The sequence below is a fragment of the Culex pipiens genome, chromosome 2 (assembly GCF_016801865.2).
Source record: "Culex pipiens pallens isolate TS chromosome 2, TS_CPP_V2, whole genome shotgun sequence".
Lineage (NCBI taxonomy): Eukaryota > Metazoa > Arthropoda > Insecta > Diptera > Culicidae > Culex > Culex pipiens.
The window spans coordinates 187524497-187544717 of NC_068938.1; the positions used below are offsets into that span (position 1 = coordinate 187524497).

Here is a 20221-nt window from a genome sequence, read left to right on the forward strand (position 1 = left end):
GTAAATCGTGGCCGTGTTTTGACTTTGCGAATATCCGAAAGATACAATCTGGAGTTAGAAAAAAAAATGGCGGACTAATTGAAAAAAAAAAAAACTCCTCTATATTATATTCCCCAATCCCCATTTCTGAATTTCCACGAAGCCAAAATTACACAACCAACCTCAACTGATTCGGAGCGTTTGGTACGGTATGTCCACGCATCCTTCCACCCCTGTAAATTCTGTGAAATGTGAACCGTTTTCAGAATCCTCTCTGCGCAAAACACGACGCAGTAGGGCTGGCCGCTTTAATTTTTGCAATACATTTGCGGGTGTTCTCGGATGTACTGCAACTATTGATAATGGCAAGAAATGTGCTTGGGGCGTAATCTAATAACAGTACATTCCAGCATGCATTCATCGGACTGGCTGCGTTTGTGTTAGATTAGATTAAAATAAAGGTTTTTTTTAGCTTTTTGGGTGCTCAATGAGGTGTCACTAAAGAAAATCGAAAATAAGTAACTGTGAAAATTTTATGCGAAATCGGTTAAGGTTTAAGGGTCGCTATAGATCGTTAAAGTTGGTGAAAAAAAAATCTTTTCATACAAAAACGTCTTCTTTAAATCGTTAATAACTCGTCAGGGTAAACTCGAATCGTTTTGCAGTCTTTGACAAAGTTGTTTGTCATAAAATTTTACCCAAGACTCTCACACTTGATCCGACACATTAAACACCATCTTTTGGTGGAATTTTGAATGTTTGCTTTTCCCCAAACTTTTTTGCGGTTTTTTCCCATACAAATTTCAACGATAAAAAGCGACCCTTTTACCTTAACCGATTTGGCTCAAAATTTGCACAGTTTCTTATTTTTACATAAATAATCAAATCAGGGAGTATCCCTTAAGATTTTCCAAAATATTTATTTTTTATTGTCACCATAGTCTAGTGAGCAAGAAATAAAAATTTGGTTTATTGATCATTTCAAAAATCCAGAAATTTTAATTTAAAAAAAAGTGAGTGAGTGCGTAACATTTACAGGGTGGCCACTCAAGTCGGGAAATCGGGAAAGTCGGGAATTCGCCAAAATCCGCGAAAAATTGGGAAAAAGTCGGGAATTCTGGGCATATTTGCTTGAAAATTATTTTTCAACTCTTGAATAATTTTGTTTTTTTTACAATTTTACAATTGAATACACTGAATTCTGCTTTAGTAACTTACTTTAAATTTATGGTTCTTTCCACTAATTCAATATAGTAGAGAGTATGGAAAAGCTGTTTAAGACATTCAAAATCTTAATGAATATTGGATGCATTTGACACAGATTTTCATAATATTTTTTATGAATCCAATGATCTCTATTAATTAATTAATGTTTTATCAAACAAGAGGTAAAGTTAATGAAAAAATAATAATATAGAAATAGAGCCTAATGGCCAGCTTAGAGTTATGACAACTTGAGTTTGGCAATGTTTTTTTTTTTTGTAAATATTTTTAATTGTTTAACTAAATTCATTAAGTAATTTATAATATGTTTTATTGCCCAAATATTGCCCTTGAACTTTTTTTGAGAGTATGGAAAAATTACTTACTACAGATAAAGCTTGATTTTTAGTTTTCGGAAAACTTCAATATCGAATTAAATTCAAAATTGAAAAACTTTTTTACGTTTTGAAACCATGAAGAAAATATTGAAATTGCAAAAAAAATAATCCAAGAAATTTTGAGTTTATTGCAAAATTGTTTAAAAAATTTGTCTCTTCAAACATTTTGCTTAAAATAAGTGGGAAAACACAAATCATATCAAACTGAATTTTCATTGAAAAATAAAACAGTTAAATACTGGCCACTAGATAAATTAACATTGATTAAAAAATTCAATATCAAAAATTACAAAATTAAAAAGGGAACTTGGCAAAAACATTTTTTATGAATTCCTTGGCATTTATCTAAATCCTTTGAAAGAATAATAACAGCAATTTTGTTTAAATCGTTCTTTGTTTTTTTTTATTAGGTCCTATAAACATATGGAAGACAATAGTTTATTGGTCCTTTTCAAACGAAACTCTGGAAATGTTCTACAATTTTTAAATTCCAAAATGTAGAAATTTTAAAAATGAGGAATTTAGGAAAATTTATAAATTCAAAAATAAATATATGCGAAAATTCAATGAAGAAATTCAACAACTCAAGAACATAATTCAAAATTCAAATAAGGCCGCTGCAAATATGATTCGATATTTATGTCTCTCTACTCTGGGCCAAAGTCGTGTGCATAAAATTCATAAATCTAGAGATTTGACAACTTAAATACAGTTCGTACTCGATGATACTCACTAAATTACTCATCAAAAAATGAAAAACGAAATTTGTATTATTTTCTACTCAAAATTTCTCTAACCTAAAATATGACTTCGAAAATGTTCCAAGGTTATCATATTTTCTGTAATTTATGGTGGTGACACAAATGGTAGCACTTAAGTTTTTATGAATTTCACAATTTAAACATTTGAGAAATTATTTTTTTGTTCTCTTGATGTTTTTATTTTTTTTTAAATTTTGAAATTTTTGAATTCCTAAAGTTTTTTCCTAAAGAGAATTGAGGATTTTTAAATTTTGTGTTTAAAAATGTCGGATTTTTTAAAGTTTTTAATTTTTTGGATTAAAAAAGCTGAAAAGATAAAAAAAATCTGAAGCTTCGAATTTCGAACCATTTTATTTTTTCCCCAAGAATGCTAAAATTTAGAAAACATTTTTTTCTACGGGTTAAATCCCATCTAATACAAAAATGATGCAGGAAAATTTAAAAATCTGTAAAAAAATGATACACGGTAAAATGTTTTTGGTTTTTTTATTTAACTTTTTGTCGTTTAAACTTGATTTGCAAAAAAACACTATTTTTATTTTTTGATATGTTTTAGAGGACATCAAATGCCAACTTTTCAGAAATTTCAGAAAGCAAGAAAATAAAAAAACGAAAGAAGTTTGTTGGTCATGATTAAAAAATTTTGTATATAATATATTTGAACATATTATATACAAATAGATACTAAAAATAGCATGTAAATATCGTCAAAGTATGGAACAATAACAACAAATAAAACAATTATAAATAAGTCCCAGGGAATTTCTCAGAATTGAACACAATAAATTTGAAGTTATACCATTTTATTCAGAACATTCTTCTCATCAAATTAAATTATCATTGCTTTCCGTTGTCTTCAAACCATGTTTTCCTCATCCTCGTCGAAAAGGTCCTCGAAATCTGCAAAAATAAAAGAATTTTGAAACATTGACAAACTCCTTCTTTACATAATTCATCCTTCCCCCTCCTCACCATTGTAAAAATCCGCGTGGACATCCTTCTCGTTGGCGGCCAGATCCATCAGCAGCCCAGTCGATCCTCCCGCCTCCTCCAAGTCCATAAACGGTCCCGGCCCCTCCGGAAACATCTCGTCCGCCACGACCGTCGGCTTCATGATTCCGACCTGGTGCTGATTCGGCTGCTGCTGCTGTTTGCTGGCCGGCTTCGAAGACGACTTGCCCGCGCTCGGCTTCGCTTTGTTGTTCTCAATTTTGAATGCCGTTGCTGACGACGGATCGTGCGCGCGTTCGGGTTCAAACGGGAAGAACACTATTGAGCAATCTGCGAGCGTCACGAATGGTACGAATTTTACGCTTCCGGAATCGTTCGGGGAACTCTGCGCTGTGAGAAATTGATTTGTTTTGATTTCGGTCGAGGGCGCACGCATTTTTGACAGCTGACGGATTGCTGTTGTTTTGGTTTGTTGGTGCAAAGTTTTTTTTTCGAACATCAACGGTAAACAAAATTGCTGCGGGGTGGAAACAAGACCCATGCAGCAGCAAGCGTTTGCAGCATAATTCGAATATTAAGTACACTGTAAAATTTTCCGTTGATGAATTGGGTCCTAAAATGAAGCTTAGATTACTGATATTATTGTTTACAGCGATAAAGCTTATTTTTTTCTGAGTACAATGACCCTTTGTACGACCACAAAGAGTTTAAAATGGATTTTTAAATCAATTTTGAAAAATTAACCTCGCGGTCCTTCTTGACAGAAAAGCTCCTACTTGACAGCTCGTTCCAAGGGAACCATAGTTGATGCATCGAAAAAATGTTGTCTTGTCAAAAAAAAATTTTGCATTAAAATGAAAAAAAGTGATCAGAAATGATTTTTAATCGTGTTTTTTACCGTTGTACATAAAAATTTACATAGGGCTTTACTGCCCATGTTCGCATAAATGTCCCATATGCAAAAACAGCAAGCTGAGAAAAACGCATTTGAAGTTTGTCCCATACATAAGGCTACGTGTTAAGTTTTCGCGAAAAAACTGGATTTCCTCCTGATTTCTAGAACAAAGTACTGGATGTTATAGGCTCTTTCGAAAGAGCACACAATTTTGAACCAAACTGCATCAATAACTCGAAATCGATGAAAATGCATATGGGACATTTATGCGATCAGGGGCAGTTTAGTACCCAATTAATTTATTTTCATTCTTTCAAGATTAACATTTAAAACAAAAAAAATCTGCAGTAAGGCAAAAAGAATGAACGGTATTACAAATCAAGATTTTTTTTTTGAAGAGGTCCTATAAACATATGAAAGATAATAGCTTATAGGACCTCTTAAACAAACTCTAGATGTTTTATTGGTCCTATGTCGTGTTAAACTTTAACAAAAGTCGATTGAATTTTTGTCAGTCAAAGAACAAAAAAAATGAATCCATGGATCCTAAAATTAAGCTTAAATTGGGTACTAAAGCCCTATGTCAATTTTTATGTACAACGGTAAAAAACACCGTTGTACATAAAAATTCACATAGGGCTTTAATACCCAATTAAAAACCATTTCTGATCACTTTTTTTCATTTTAATGCAAAAAAATTATTGACAAAACAACATTTTTTCGATGGATCAACTATGGTCCCCTTGGAACGAGCTGTCAGGTAGAAACTTTTCTGTCAAGAAGGACCACGTGGTTAATTTTTCCAAATTGATTTGAAAATCCATTTGAAACTCTTTGTGGTCGTACAAAGGGTCATTGTACTCAGAAAAATAAGCTTTATCGCTGCAAACAATAATATCAGCAATCTAAGCTTCATTTTAGGACCCAATTTGTGATATTATTTTATTACATTAAATATTTTTTTCTGATTACAATAACCCATTGCACAACCGCAAAAGATTTAAAATTGATTCAAAATAAATTTAAAAAAAAACCTAGCGGCCCTTCTTAACAGAAAAGGTCCTACTTGACAGCTCGTTCCAAGAGGACTATAGTTGATCCATCGCAAAAATGTTGTCTTGTCATATTTTTGTGCATTGAAATAAAAAAAAAAAGTGATCACAAATAGTTTTCAATCGTGTTTTTTTGCCGTTGAACATAAAAATTGACAAAAGGCTTTAGGACCCTATTTATCGGGAAACCAAAAACAGATATTTCCGCTCGGGTGCCTAATCGAGCTCCTAATGTTACGTTCGACTGAGAGTTATAGTTTCGCCCCAAGTACCACACTCGGAGCTGTCAAAATTTGTTTTGAAGAAACTCGCGCTAGTTCCGCACACGTTTTGCCGCCATCTTGGAACTGACACTCTAGTAGTGCCGCACTTGATTTTTTTTTCAGTTTCATGCGAATTCCACGTACACGTTCGATTGAACAAAAACTGGCGAAATGGAAAACATTTTTAAAAATCATCAAAACATAAACATGACTCTTGTTGGCTTTGACCGAGCAGCTTGGCATTTGAATAAAATTTGACAGTTACTCCTGCAGCTCGGCATTCTATAAAACCGAGACCAGGCTTTTTAATCAAGCTGAGTGCTTTCACTTCGACTTTAACCTATGCTTCTGGAGTTCTACCACTGACGACCTGACGTGCCACCAAGAATTCAAATTTGGCCGCACTTTCCCACTTTTTTCACACTCACTCTCAGCGACAGAAGCGTAGCTGCTGCTGCTGCTAAGAAGCTTTTTGGAGGAACATGCGGAAAGGGTGGAAACCATTCTTAATTATTTTATTTTTGGCAAAATCCTTAGCAAATAGTATTTTTTACCATTTTTTCCATGATTTTTTTGCCTTCCATTTGCCGATGCAAATATTTTTCAAAGTTTTTGTTCCTCGGCTATAAGGCTTTCTATCCTCAGTGAACAAATTTATTTTAACCCAAAAATGATGAACTCCTCGTCACAGTGTCCTGATGCAAACAATGATCGAGCTGGAGCTGTCACAGCCCTGCGAAATATGTTTGCTGACATATCGGGCGGTGAGTCAAAAAACCCAGCTAGAAGTCGCCTGACAAAAAACTTTTGCTAGAAAGAGATAGGAAATCTGATGCAAACAAACGTCCAGCTGTAATATAAACATACTTTGAATGTGTTGGTAAATTTCTGACTAGAAACCCTTATGGCCGGGGGGGGGGGGGGGGTGGTATGCATTTTGAATAAATTTCATCTGATTGCACTTAAATTTCCATTGAAATTTAGAAGCTTAAAAAAAATGTTTTTGCCCCCCCATATTTTGGCCAAGTTTGAAGGGGGAGGGGGGGTGACAAATATTTAATAAAATTAGTACCAGCCTTATCAAAATAAACTCAGGATTTTACTTATTTTTGTTTAAATTTAAAGTTTTTTTTTAAATAATCATTTACAACAAAAACTATTTGACCACCCCTCTCCTTTCTGCCCATACAGCAAAACCTTCCTGACCAATCATATGATTTCGAATTTCGAACATGGTTACCTCTTTTGCGTTCGCTCACCTTGCGCCCGCGTTTGACAGCAAGCAGAAAAATTTTCACCCACAGAGCTGTCAAAACAAAAAATTGCGAAAATCCAAACGAAAAAAGGAACTCCGTTCCGAGTAGAATAATTTCAATTTAATCGCGATTAAAGCGGGATTAGTGCAAATGTTAAGTTGAGAAGTCGTGGCGTTCTTTTCCGGGCGGTGTTTGCGTGTGCGTTCGTGTGTGTTTCGTGACGGATCAAAGGATTAGGCGATTCCGTAAATAAACAACCCGCTTTTGTTCTGTTCCGCCGGAATCCGGAACTGACCCGCGCTCTGACCTGCCGCTGCCCGCGATGGATGACGACCTCACCGAGTACGCGCCGGACATTCCGGACAACGTGCTGGAGCTGATCTTTTCCTACCTGAAGCTGCAAGATCTGCGGAATTGTGCGCTGGTGTGTAAAAGTTGGCACCGGTTCCTCAGCGACGAGAACAACGAGGTGTGGCGGGCGCAGTGCATGCAAAAGCTATCCCCGGACGCGTTCAAGACGGACCTGCTGTCGGTGGTGCCGACGTACAAGGCCAAGCTGCGGGCATTCTTCCACGCGTGGAATCCGTACGACTGCAGCCGGCATGTTTACATCAAACCGAACGGATTCACGCTGCATCGGTAAGTGGTGGTGTCCCCGGAAGGGGGAACGTTGAATCAGTCATTTGTCTTGTGGGGTTGAACTTTTCTCAAGTTGAAAAAATAGTTTCAACGGTTAAAAACGTAACAACATAGGAAAGTGTAAATAAATCGTTGCCGTTTCGTTTGAGAATCAATTAATTTACCAAGCAAAATAATTTGATGTTTCTCTTGAGATTTATTTTGGACAGAGCTGTCGATTACTTTTTCAATTGTGTTTTTATTAGAATTTAACAGTTCTGTTCCAGGATGTTACATTAGCAATTCAGAGATTTGGAGAACCTTTCAACTGAGATCAATTCATAAGCCTTTGCAGGGAGGATACATATTTCTACGTTTAGATTTTGCTAACTGCGTGCTCTTTTAGGGAAAATAAATTATGAGGAAAAAACCCTAGATCTATGTTTGGCTTAAGACTAATATCACAGTTGTTGGCGGAGGAGTGCTTCGATGAGCGGATTCGTTGACATCCCACACGAAGTCCTGAAGGTTCTCGTTGCCTTTTCGATGCTTGCGTCGATGGTGTCGACGCCGGCCAGCTCGTGTAGATCGTCGGTCGGGTACCACGGGTCCAAGTTGTGCACCATCTTGAGCAGCTTGTTCTGCTTCACCTGGAGTCGCTTACGGTGCGATTTGGCGCAGTTGCCCCAGACCGCAGCAGCGTAGGTCAGCATTGGACGGATGATGCACTTGACAACGAGCGACTTGTTCTTGATGCTCAGCTTCGACCGCCGATTCAGCAGGGAGTAGAGCGCTCAGAGCTGTCGATTATCTTAAATAAATTGGAATATTTCGTTTTAATACATTTTTGGATTGTCGAATTGATCCACATAAACGAAATGGTGCATCAAAACTTAAAAAAACGCAAAACGTAGTCGGCAGTTTATCGCTTTTTGGGACGCCACAAACCTTATGATTCATGATTTTTTTTCTAGAGGTTCTGAGGGAAATTCTCGTATGTTTGGCAGATAAAGAACTCGGTTTTATTCTGTCCAATATGAAGTTTCTCACTATTTTTTGCTTGATATGGGCTGCAAACGCTTTTTAGAAGCAGTAATCGAAACCAAAGTGCTGATATGCAAACATCAGGTGTGCGATGGAAATACATTCCACTAATATATTTGATTTGATATTAAATGAAGGAACATGCTTCCAATTGCATAAAGGACCAAACATCAATTTCAAAATTTCAATGAAGTTAATCAGATTTTCTATCAGCATAGGAAAAAATCGCTGTGCTCTATTTATTCATGAATAATCTAAAGAGAACTTTTCGAAAAAAATACTCAACAATAGGAAAGTTGTCACTTTTTCAGCTAGTTATTGCATCTTTCACGAGCTTTTGTTTCTGTCTACTCTACAAATCAGGAGTTTTTTTTTTAAAAGGTCCAATAAACCAAATTTTCAGTTTTTGCTTTTTGGGTGTTTTTTAATACCCCTGACTCAAGGCGGTTTCAAAAACACCCAAAAAGCGAAAACTGGAAATTTGGTTTATTGGACCTTTTCAAAAAAAAAAAAACTCCAGAAATCTGTAGAACATTATTCAAAATGACCCGGCAAAATTACAAAAACACGCAAATCTTAAAACGAAAAATAAGTAATAATAATTATAATAAATTACCTCTTTGATTATTTGAGAATCAAAAATAATACTAAATCCTTCATTTAATGACATATGTTTCTCGATTTTTGCATTTGTAATTTTGGTTTCTTCATATAAGTCGCAATATAACCACAACTGTCTGGGCTGTTCACACAAAATTGCTATGAAAACATTCTAAAACTTCTTGCAAAAATTTTTGACGTAGTTAGTAGTCTGTGATTACTGAAATGATTTGTTTCGTCATATTTTTTCCAACAGCCGCCAAGTATTTTTTTTCCCAAGGACTGATCGAGGGATGAGCGAATCCAATTCAATCTATCCTATTAGTAGATTCTAACTATACACAAAATTTCTTTTATTTAGAGATACTTGCTTGATACAACTTGATATCAGATGAAAATGAGTTTCAAAGTTGATCTGCCAACATCAGGGTGCGACGGAAAAAAACATGAGTTTCCCCTCCTTTTTAACACTAAAAACTGTGCTGAAAAGCACTTTTCATTAAAAATACGACGTGTGCATATTTTGGTGGTATCTTTCTTAAAATTATTTAACAAACTGATTTTTTAAGGATTATAATGTCAGTTTATAACCGGGACCCGTGGTGTAGGGGTAAGCGTGGTTGCCTCTCACCCAGTCGGCCTGGGTTTGATCCCAGAAGGTCCCGGTGGCATTTTTCGAGACGAGATTTGTCTGATCACGCCTTCCGTCGGACGGGGAAGTAAATGTTGGCCCCGGACTAACCTAAAAAGGGTTAGGTCGTTAGCTCAGTCCAGGTGTAGGAGTCGTCTCTCTGGGTCCTGCCTCGGTGGAGTCGCTGGTAGGCAGTTGGACTAACAATCCAAAGGTCGTCAGTTCGAATCCCGGGGTGGATGGGAAGCTAAGGTGCAAAAAGAGGTTTGTAATTGCCTCAACAATCAAGCCTTCGGACACCTATTTTCGAGTAGGAATCTCGCAATCGAGAACGCCAAGGCAATGCTGTAGAGCGAATAATTTGATTTGATTTGAATGTCAGTTTAGTATCCCAAGTAGCAATGCGCAACATGCTCAAAATGACTAAGTTCAAAATAAGTTGCAACAAGGGATCAGAAAGCTAAGCTACACCAATCTTATATTTAGAAGCCAATTATGCCACAACTATGTTTCAGCCACGTTTCCTCAGTGAAGCATCGTTTTAGACTCGAAAACAAATGCTCTTGAAATAATAGCTATTGCAACGTTTTCGCAACAAAAATATAACATTATTTAAAAAAGCAGAGTTTTAGTCGAAAGCTTGAGAAGAAAAATGATTGAGTGTTCGCGGTTTTTTTTAAATATTTTTCCAACCGGAAAGTTTCATTTGTGTATTGAGTTTCCTCCAGAACGGGCCGTTTCAAAGCCCAGCGTCGCAATGCAAGGAAGAAACTGAAAAACGCTCGGAATGACGAGGAAGGAATGGACCATTCGTTCCCCATCGGATAGATTACCAAGCAGCAGAAAAACAGAGGTTCCCGGAGCATACCGGAACCGAAGATTAAGAACCGGTTCCAAAACAGGAACAGGATCAGTTAGGACAGCACAACGTCCGGAAAGAGAAGCGAAGCCGACCTAACCGGAAGATGCACTTTTTCGTTGTGAAATCTGCACTGGAGAAACAACGTCTCATATACTTTTTACATATATCAGCTAACTTTTTTTTAATTTTGCCTTTGAAATGGTTCAAAAATAGATAGCAAATTTTAACAAGTTTGATGGCGCATGAAATAATTATGAGTAGAATGCAATTTTACTCGGTAACTTTGAAATGGCAATAGAAAAAACCTTCTACACATTCAACAAAACTGATTTTGTTTGTTGGGAACGAAAAATAATGTGCGATCATTTTTCAAGACTTATCCATTTTTGTTTTGCAGCGATACAAAAGTGGAAACATTTTTATTTAGAAGTTAATTACAAGTTTGTTGCGCTTGAAACCATTTCGGTTGCACGTTTCATTTCAAGCAACCCAAATTTTCAGCAATATGGTGACATATTTGCAATATATTTGTCACATTGTTGCAACACCATGATTTTTCTACAGTGCATCAGAAACGTTGCTGTAACACATTTAAATACAACTATCTGACGATTGTTGCCAATCGCTTCGTTGCAGTGCGCTTTTTTTGTCTCCAGAAGTGTTGCGTAAATGTTGCCACAGCAATTTTGGATTGTTTTGAATTAGTTGCAAATAAGGCTTGGCAACAGTTATTGCTGCTTGGGATTTTTTGAAGATATTTTCATAGTTTTTTTGCAATTATTTGGGTTATTGTCTTGAGTTATTCGGTCAAAATAAATCAATAATTTAAAACCTATGTAGTTGGTGCCCAATAGCTCTTTACTGTTAAAAGTCTCATCACTGAACCTGTTAAAGGCAATTACCATCATAAAAGAATTAATTTCTTTCTTGAAAAAAAAAATCCTAAAAATTGAATTATTTTCCAGCATCGAGATATTTTCGAAAGGTTCAATATTTTAGTATAATCGACCAATAAAAAAAAAAATGAAATTACAGGTAACGGTTTCAACATGTGAATAAAAAAAAAGTGTTTTAAAATGCATTATACTGCCCATGATCGCATAAATGTCCCATATGCATTTTCATCACTTTTGAGTTATTGATGCAGTTTGGTTCAAAATCGTGTGCTCTTTCTAAAGAGCCTATAACATCCAGTACTTTGTTCTAGAAATCGGGAGGAAATCCAGTTTTTTCGTGAAAACTTAACACGTAGCCTTATGTGTGGGACAAACTTCAAATGCCTTTTACTCAGTTTGCTGTTTTTGCATATGGGACATTTATGCGAACATGGGCAGTATACACCTGTTCAGTTGTTTTGCAATCATAAATTTCCAAAATTTCTAAGTCTTGATGAAAATTTTGTTTTTGTGAGAAAAAAAGTTTTTGCGGTGCTGAACATTGTAATTTCATTAATGTTTAAAATATTTTTAAACGAGCCCAAACATGCTAAATATGATTGTCAATGCAGAAAAAGGCATTTTAGATTGTTCTCAGTTTTTTAGACTTCTATTTCCATTGAAGTTTTCCAGTTTTATGAAAAAATATCGAACCAATTTTGAAGAAGGAGGCGACATAAACTTTAAAAGACGGCAACGGCCTAACATTGTTTTATGCAAATGGAAAAGTTGTCAAGGCATTGATTTTTTTGGTTTTCAACGTATACACATTAGGGTGAAAAGAAAAAATGAAAATTTTGTTAAATCGCAAGAGATACCCCCTGGCTCGATTCTATAGGCCATAATAAGTAACTGTGTCAATTTTGAGCCAAATCGGTTAAGGTTTAGGGGTCGCATTTTTTCGTTGAAGTTTATTTGAGGAAAATCGCAAAAATGTATGGGGAAAAACATCGCTTCAGAATTTTGGCAGCAGGTGGCGCAGGTCTCGCCCAAATGTGTTCAAGTGTGAGATTCTTGTAGAAAATTCAATTTCCTGCAACTTTGTCAAAGGGTGTAAGAAGATCCGAGCTGATCCTGATGAGTTATTAGCAATGCGATGAAAAGAAATCGGCTTATATACTTGAAGGTATATAAGGGGTATACAGGAAGTATGTAAGAAAATACTATTTACTAAAAAAATCACCAAAAATCAGGATCAACTTGGATCTTCTTACACCCTTCCACAAAGTTGTAGGAAATAAAATTTCCTACAAGAATCTCACACTTGGACAATTTTGGGCGAGACCCGCGCCACCTGGCAGAAAAATACTGCAACGATGCTTTTCTGCATACATTTTTGCGATTTTCCCCATATAAACTTCAACGTTAAAAAGAGACCCCTTAACCTGAACCGATTGGGCTCAAAATTGGCACAATTTTTTATTATGGTCTAAAGATCCTTAAGTATCCCTGATGCCGATTTTTTTATTGTCACCCTTGTACACATGCTAATACATACATCATGAATAGTCAAATCAGGCCCAATTTCCACCTGATAATAATGTAGGGTTTTTTTATGGGCCATACTGTTAAAATACAACTTTTGAGTCTCTGCTATTTTTCCTTACTTCCCAGTAACTTAAAAGTTGGCTTAAAATAAAAAGAAAAATGAAAAATGCGTTTTTGAAATTTCCATTTTTATGAAAAAAGATTATTTTCTTTTGCATGAATATTTTTTTTAAGGGTAACTATTGTTTTCTGACCTGTTCTAAGCAATACCTACAACTTTGCAAGTCGTTCTGAAAATTTATTTCTGAAATACGAAAAAATGCCTTCTTTGGCCATAGGGAAAGCCTCTTCTTCTTAGAAAACTATGGAAAATCTCTGAGTTTTAGTTTTCCCATAACCCTCTACTGCCCAATATTTTTTTGATTTTTTTTAATTTTTCCCGTGTTCAGGAGGTCATTTTGAGGAACTTTTGTTCTACGAAAAACGGTACTTCTCTTGTTTTATGTTTTTTTGCTTGTTTAATTTTTAGTATTTTAATTTGCATTTATCTTGTTTAGTTTATGTTTGTTTTTGGTAGTATTTGGCCTACTCTACCATCTCCTATCATTACAGTTTGCCTTTCTATTTTTTCATGTTTTTACAGTAACTTTTTCAATTTTTTGTTTGTTTTTCACATATTCTGCTATAAAATGGCACCATTATCATTGAAATTCTAAAAAAAACGCGTAGAGGCATAGTCTGGGACACTACAAAAATTACTGCATACATCTTAAAATTTAGAAAATGTTAGTCAAAACAGGTAAAAACAGAGCCAAAGTTGACCCCTAAAAATATAACATTTTTAAAAAACTTTGGCAAAATTACATAAAACAAACTTCTAACCCAATAATTTTCTTAAATTTTAAGAGTTCTCTTTCCAATGCTTTTTAAAGATCAAAAATCTGGTTGAAAATTTTTGGCGATTTTTTAGATCTAAACCCGTCTAAGGGTGGGTTGTAGAGGGTTAAAATATATTTTTTCCGGCGATATAATTATTATAAAATTTATTTTCCTTTCAGAAACCCGGTGGCACAGAGCACGGACGGTTCGCGGGGCAAAATCGGCTTCCAGCACGGGAGACACGCGTGGGAGGTGAGGTGGGAGGGCCCACTGGGGACGGTCGCCGTGGTCGGAATCGCCACCAAGGACGCCGCCATCCAATGCCACGGGTACTATGCTTTACTAGGTGAGTGATTTTGTTTTGGGTGTTTTTTTTTTGAAAATACATTTAAATTTGAAATTTCCTCTTCTAGGGGCGGACGACCAAAGCTGGGGCTGGAACCTGGTGGACAACCTGCTGCTGCACAATGGTGACGCGCACGGGATTTACCCGCTGCTAAACAACGCGCCAAAGTACAAGGTCGGCGAACGGATTCGGGTTATTCTGGACTGCGACGACAACACGCTGTCGTTCGAAAAGAACTACGAGTTTTTGGGAGTGGCGTTTACGGGTGAGTTTTTGACGTAGACTACGTCTTTGTCGAAGGTACTGGGGTGCCATTCCAAAAAACCCGGCCGAAGGCCCTGGAATACTGCGTCATCCGTCAAACGCTTATATCTTCCTTCCCTCTAATCGAATCGACACGATTTATGTTCCATTCGATTCGAAAATTATTCAGCAATTTGCTATAAAACTTTCATTGTTGGCAAAATAGTTTAACTATTGAAACAATTGAATGTTTTAAAATGTTTTCAAAATGCAGAGATTTTGCAAGCAAAATGAGCGCTTCCCACTCACGGACGGGAATGTCAAGTACCTATTTTGAGGGGAAAATCATCCGAGCAACGCGACCGAGTGTCGGTCGCGAAAAAGGAGGGGAAGTAGCGGCTCGAAATCATTTATAACAACGCGCGCCAGAGCCCATTCCATCATTCACGTCTCAGACGTCGGACCGGCAGCAGCAGCAGCAGGAAAGCTCAGCCCAGAGCAGCAGCAGCAGCAGGAGAGAGACCAGAGCAGCAGCAGCAGGAGAGAGGGACCAGAACTGGAAAAGAAGTGCGCATCGCCTTCTCGTCGTCACCTTCAGCCAGTTGCCTCTCGGTGGCCGGACCGTTTGGATCTTTCGTGGTAGGGGGTGAAGACTTCCCAACTCTTCGGAGTTGCCTCACTCCCCGTCTCTCGTCCCACCCGGGACGAGGCATCAACAAGATGAGGCGCGCGCCTGCTGCCTTCCGCCGAAAAGCCTCTCGTGGGTCAAGCCTTGGTTGTGAAACAATCAGGACATCCAACTAGCTCGTCGCATTCGCGGCGAGCGCTTCTGAAAGATTTACGTCTCATCCAATTCTAAAGCGTTGAAAGCACCCGGGACGAGGCAGCGAACTAATTTGAATTTAAATTTCAGGAACTAATTTTGGTCTTCGGGGGCGACGGAATGCACAGCTTTCTGAGGCTGCTCTCGCCCCCAACCCCTCTCCCTCCCCCTCATTCTGCTACCAAACATTCATTCGGTTCGCGAAAAAATCGTTTTTCGTTCTTCTCTTTCCTTCCTTAATTCGAAGATTTATCAACACATTCAAAGTATGTTTACATGGTAGCTGCGGTTTTGTTCGCATTAGATTTGCCATCTCTTTCTAGTAATAGTCAACTTTATCGGAATTCAATTCGAATCGTATAAAAAATCCGTTTCAACAACCGGTACGTACACGGTCCAATTGAATGTACTAGGTGTCGGGGGGTCCATCTCGCATTCACAATCTTATTCCGTTAATGTATTTCAAGTATCTAGCTAATTCATCAAAATTAAGAAATGGAAAACTCTGTCCACATATTAAAACTTTACGTAGTCTACGCCATTCCGGTTATGTCTGTGATATAACTACTTTGACTTTTTTCTCTACTTTCACAATCCACTTGAAATCTGGCGCAGCAAGGTCCCCGAAATAATCCGCGCGGTCACGTGTCTCGATGGCAGCTCGTTACGCTTTACTGATGCATCAAGTTCAGAGAGCGTTGTCCAACCTTGACCTTCTTTGCTGGCCGGTGCATTTTTTGTCCTCGCCAATGTTCTCTCACTCACGTTGGGCAGAATCTTTGATCGTTATTTTTGGGTGCAACAACAGTTACAAACCGCATCCAAACGGTGCCAAAAAAAAACGGGAGATGTAAATCACCACGTTGATTACGCTAATCGGCTCGGCTTATCTCTTGTTTCCCTCACGCTCGGTTTATGGGAATCAACGCCAGCGAAAGTGACACCTCGTTTTTTTGGGCAGGGAAATTTGGGAAGGTTGTATTTCTCATGTATTTGTTCGAAATATATCATCAAAAACAAACATTTTACTTTCAGAAATAGCCAAATTATTATTATTTTCTTACATTTTTCAATATTAAATTTTGGCAATTAAAGTTGTCAATTTATTCGGTTAACCATAACAAAAATGAAAAAAATCTTCTGTTCAGCTAAAATTTAACCAATTTAACTTTTCTTAGTGATTTGGTCCCTGGACTAATTGAGAAACATTTTTCATGAGATTTTCGACTTTCATAGGCTACAAAACCCACTGTCATTGTCATCGCAAAATTTCAATAAAGCCTTAAGCTTATTTTGAATCATTTGCAAGGCCGAGGAAAATTGTTCCTCCCTTCATCATTCCCTAAATTAAAAGTGAGGAAAATTTCAAAACAAAAACTAAAATTATTCACTATCGAACTCTTTCCTGAGTGATTTGAACAATCAACTAGAAGAAACGAAGATAAAGTTACAACAGTTGCCAAGTTTAAAGAAAAGGATGCGCTACTTTTACATAAATTTACACAATTGTTAAAAAGTGTTAAAAAACAAAAAAAAAACAAGCTTTCATTTGCATCAAAAAGTATCCTTAAAAATTAAAAAAATAACCTACCCCGTGCTTAGCTTTGTTTGAAAAATTATGTAAATTACGGAAAAAATCCCATTTTTGTGTTACGTTGCATAAAAAAGAATTGCACAAAATAATGTTATTTTAAGAAAAATAATTTTTGGATATGTTCAAGGAAACCAAAAATGCCACATTAACAAATGATTTTTTTTAAGATCCAGATTTTTCGAAAATGTTGAAAAAAAATTCTCATCAAATTTATACTTCATTATTTTGATGTAAAATTTGTAAACATTGGACATTTTATTTTTTTTAAATAAAAAGCACATTTTTCAAGATTTTTACTCATCAAAGTGTTCTGCGAAAGTCATGATCAAGCTTGACCACATTCATTTTTTTTTATTTCGGAAAAATCACTAAAAAATCTTATCAATTCGTCCCAAAAACATTGCAGATTGAACTAAGTGGAATTTTGCAATCTGTGGAGCAAAAATATTGCCCAAATTTTAAAATCAGCCTTAACATTTGAAAAGGTAAATAAATCTCGTTTAGCAACGATTTCACATCAAACCAGCAGGATTTAGATCTTAAGAACTCCGATCAAACTTGGCATGGGAGTTCCTTGGCCAAAATAATTAGACCCCGAATTTTTATTGGTGATTAGGGCGGTCCTATCTGAAATAGGGCACAAGGAATGGAGTTTACAGCATCTGGATGGAACAGCACTTTCCCTCTCAATAGGGACTGTGTTATAGATCTGGAAATGCTTAATAACAGTAAAAATGGGTAACACGATACAATAGTCCTCGTAATCAGGATTCCGTGTCTTAATACTCAAACAGAAAAAAAAAAAATCTGAAATAGGGTAGTCCAAAAATATGGTTTGGCAGTTTTCGCAAAAATCACATTTTCAAAAAATCATATCTCCGGATCGGCTGAACAAACTTCAGTTCACCACGTTGCATAAAGGCCATTCAATCATAGAAAAATGATAAGGACTGTTTCGAAAGAAACTGGCACATGAATAAAAAATTGTCGATTTTTTTTATCGATTTTTACAAAAGTTAAATTTCCCATAATCCATATTTTTTTTATTTTTTTAATTTTTTGATATGTTATAGGACACAAAAACTCGCAACTTTTGAGCCATAGTAAAGTATGGACAAAAATGTTGCCACCGAGTATTTTTCAAAAAACTTTAGTTTTTTGAACAAAAATATTTTTTCTATCCAAAATCCATATCCAAAATGTCGCCGTTTTTAAATTTAGCGTTGATTCCAAAACTATTTTTTTGAAATGATCGAAAAATTTCTCAAAAGTATATTTTTAAAAACTGAATATTTATATATTCCAAAAAACACATTTTCTAAAAAAAACATTAATGCTTGGCGGCAGAATTTTTGTCCGTACTTTTCTATGGCTCAAAAGTTGCGGTTTTGTGCTCCTGAACAATTTAAAAAAAAAAATATTTGGGATATTTTTTTCATTAAAAAAAAGTTAATTAAAATATTGGTATTTTTTCTGTGTTCCATTTTTTCTCAATATAGTCCAGACTCGATTATCCGAAGGCCTCGGAAAAAAATCACTTCGGATAATCGAATCACGAAATTATTTTTTTTCGTTATCTAATTTTTGCTTTGTATGACCCCCAAAACAAGGCAAATTTTTTTTTTAATTTGTTCAAATCCAAGATGGCGGCCAATATAACGGTGATGAAACATTTAAAAAAATGCATTCGATCATCCGAAGTTCCATACAAACCTTCGGATAATCGATCTTCGGATAATCGAGTCTGGCCTGTATGCCTCATTAATACCTACAACTTTGCCGATGACACCAAACCGATCAGAAAATTGCTTCAAAAGATACAGATTTTCGAATATTTATGTACCATTTTTGTATGGACAGCGGCCAAAATTGTGTAGAGCCTTGTATGAGTGATTCTATGACACAAAATGGCTTCCTTGGTCATGGGGAAGGCCCCTACAAAGTTTGAGCCAAATTAATCTAATCTAATCTAATCTAATCGAACACAAGCGCAGCCAGTCCGAAGAAAGCATCCTGGAAGAACTTGTGGTAAGATTACGCCTCAAGTCCTTTCTTGTCAATATTAATGATTACAGTACATCCGAGTTACCCCGAAAATGAATAGCAAAAATTAAAGCGGCCAGGCCTACTGCGTTGCATTAACCGCAGAGACAGATTCTGTGAACGGATCACATTTCACAGAATCATCAGGGGAGGAAGGATGCGTGGACATACCGTACCAAACGCTCCGAATCAGTTGTGGTGTGGTGTGTTAGTGTAAATTTGGCAGATAATAATATTTAGGGGCAGGGGGGGGGGGAGGGGAGGGGGAGGAAATGTGGATAGGAGAAAAGGAAGGTGGGAATGGGATAACATGAATATATCATTTGATCAATATCAATATAAAATAAGGGAATAAAATCATCTATCAAATAATGATAGATAAAATGGATAGATCTCACCAAGGGTTTGGACTTATCATCAAATGCCACTTGAATCGTAATTCTTCTAAGACTTCTGGACTTGAACAGGACTACAGTAAAGAAGCGGGCAGCAATAATCAAGGTTTCAGTTCTTCCAGCAGCAATCATGGTACAGCTCAACCGGCAGCCAAGGCATAAGACGCCGCAAGTTGGTACTTCTCACCACACGATGCATTTAGTCTGCTACTGCTGGCCGGATTGGTAGATTGGAACAGGAGCATGATGACCACTTCATAAAGTGCTCCAGCTGTTGCTGATCCTGCCTTCTTATTCGTGTAATCGTCACCCCCATGAAGAGCATCAAGCCAACGAGAAGTTGAATTCTGGGTTTTGATATTCCACTGACACTACCTCAACCGCTACCACCATTAAAATTGTACAGGAACTCCGGTTTAAAAATTGAAATCGAACGTTTTTTAAAAAAAAAAAAAAAAATCAGATTCCAAAAATATGACAGCGGAAAAAATATACGTCTGTTCACGCTCCCAGATTACTTCGATCCCCCTACAAAGTTTGAGCCAAATTAAATAATATAAGTAAAATTCATTTCCGGGTTTGGTGGAGAATTGCTCTCATGGGAACAAGGGCGTCTATGTGAAGTGTCCAGAGTCGTCGTTTAAACTTCTTTACTTTGGAGTTTGGACGGATGAATCGTATCTATTCAACTATTGGAGCCGAATATTACAGTGAGATAAGAAAAAAAAAAAACATTTTAAAGCAATAATTTTTTTCTTGAATTTATGGATATTTTTAACTTACAAATCTATTTACAACAAGAATTAAATTTAGTTTTGCATCCTATTTAGCTTAAAAGAAAGTATGTAACTAGTTTTTTTTAATAAATACTTTATATTATAAAAATGCAAATTGTTTATTTTTATTTAGTTGAAAATCTTAATCCTCTTAAATTAAGGTGTTTCGTCCTATTTATCTGTTTT

General features: G+C 36.3%; 3 protein-coding genes across 6 annotated transcripts in view; 2 read left to right on the forward strand and 1 right to left on the reverse strand.

The window, feature by feature from the left end:
- Nucleotides 1-20221, forward strand: part of LOC120429998 (transmembrane protein 164) — a 117258-nt gene that overhangs the window by 76010 nt on the left and 21027 nt on the right. The gene's annotated exons all lie outside the window — the stretch shown is intronic.
- On the reverse strand, nt 3128-3757 carry LOC120431570 (uncharacterized). The gene is made up of 2 exons (XM_039596677.2): nt 3314-3757; nt 3128-3241 (listed from the first exon to the last, which is right to left on the reverse strand). Exons 1-2 carry the CDS (start codon nt 3726-3728, stop codon nt 3198-3200), a joined length of 459 nt encoding a protein of 152 aa, XP_039452611.1. The 5' UTR covers nt 3729-3757; the 3' UTR covers nt 3128-3197.
- Nucleotides 6808-14682, forward strand: LOC120431568 (F-box/SPRY domain-containing protein 1-like). The gene is made up of 3 exons (XM_039596675.2): nt 6808-7397; nt 13995-14161; nt 14229-14682. Exons 1-3 carry the CDS (start codon nt 7081-7083, stop codon nt 14441-14443), a joined length of 699 nt encoding a protein of 232 aa, XP_039452609.2. The 5' UTR covers nt 6808-7080; the 3' UTR covers nt 14444-14682.

What these genes read in the sequence shown, in the direction of transcription:
- LOC120431570 (XM_039596677.2), bottom strand. Translation starts at nt 3,728, where the DNA reads ATGCGTGCGCCCTCGACCGAAATCAAAACAAATCAATTTCTCACAGCG. An exon ending in CCACGCGGATTTTTACAATG is followed by an intron (nt 3,242 to 3,313) that starts GTGAGGAGGGGG and finishes TTATTTTTGCAG; the next exon opens with ATTTCGAGGACCTTTTCGAC.
- LOC120431568 (XM_039596675.2), top strand. Translation starts at nt 7,081, where the DNA reads ATGGATGACGACCTCACCGAGTACGCGCCGGACATTCCGGACAACGTG. An exon ending in AACGGATTCACGCTGCATCG is followed by an intron (nt 7,398 to 13,994) that starts GTAAGTGGTGGT and finishes TTTTCCTTTCAG; the next exon opens with AAACCCGGTGGCACAGAGCA. An exon ending in CGGGTACTATGCTTTACTAG is followed by an intron (nt 14,162 to 14,228) that starts GTGAGTGATTTT and finishes TTCCTCTTCTAG; the next exon opens with GGGCGGACGACCAAAGCTGG.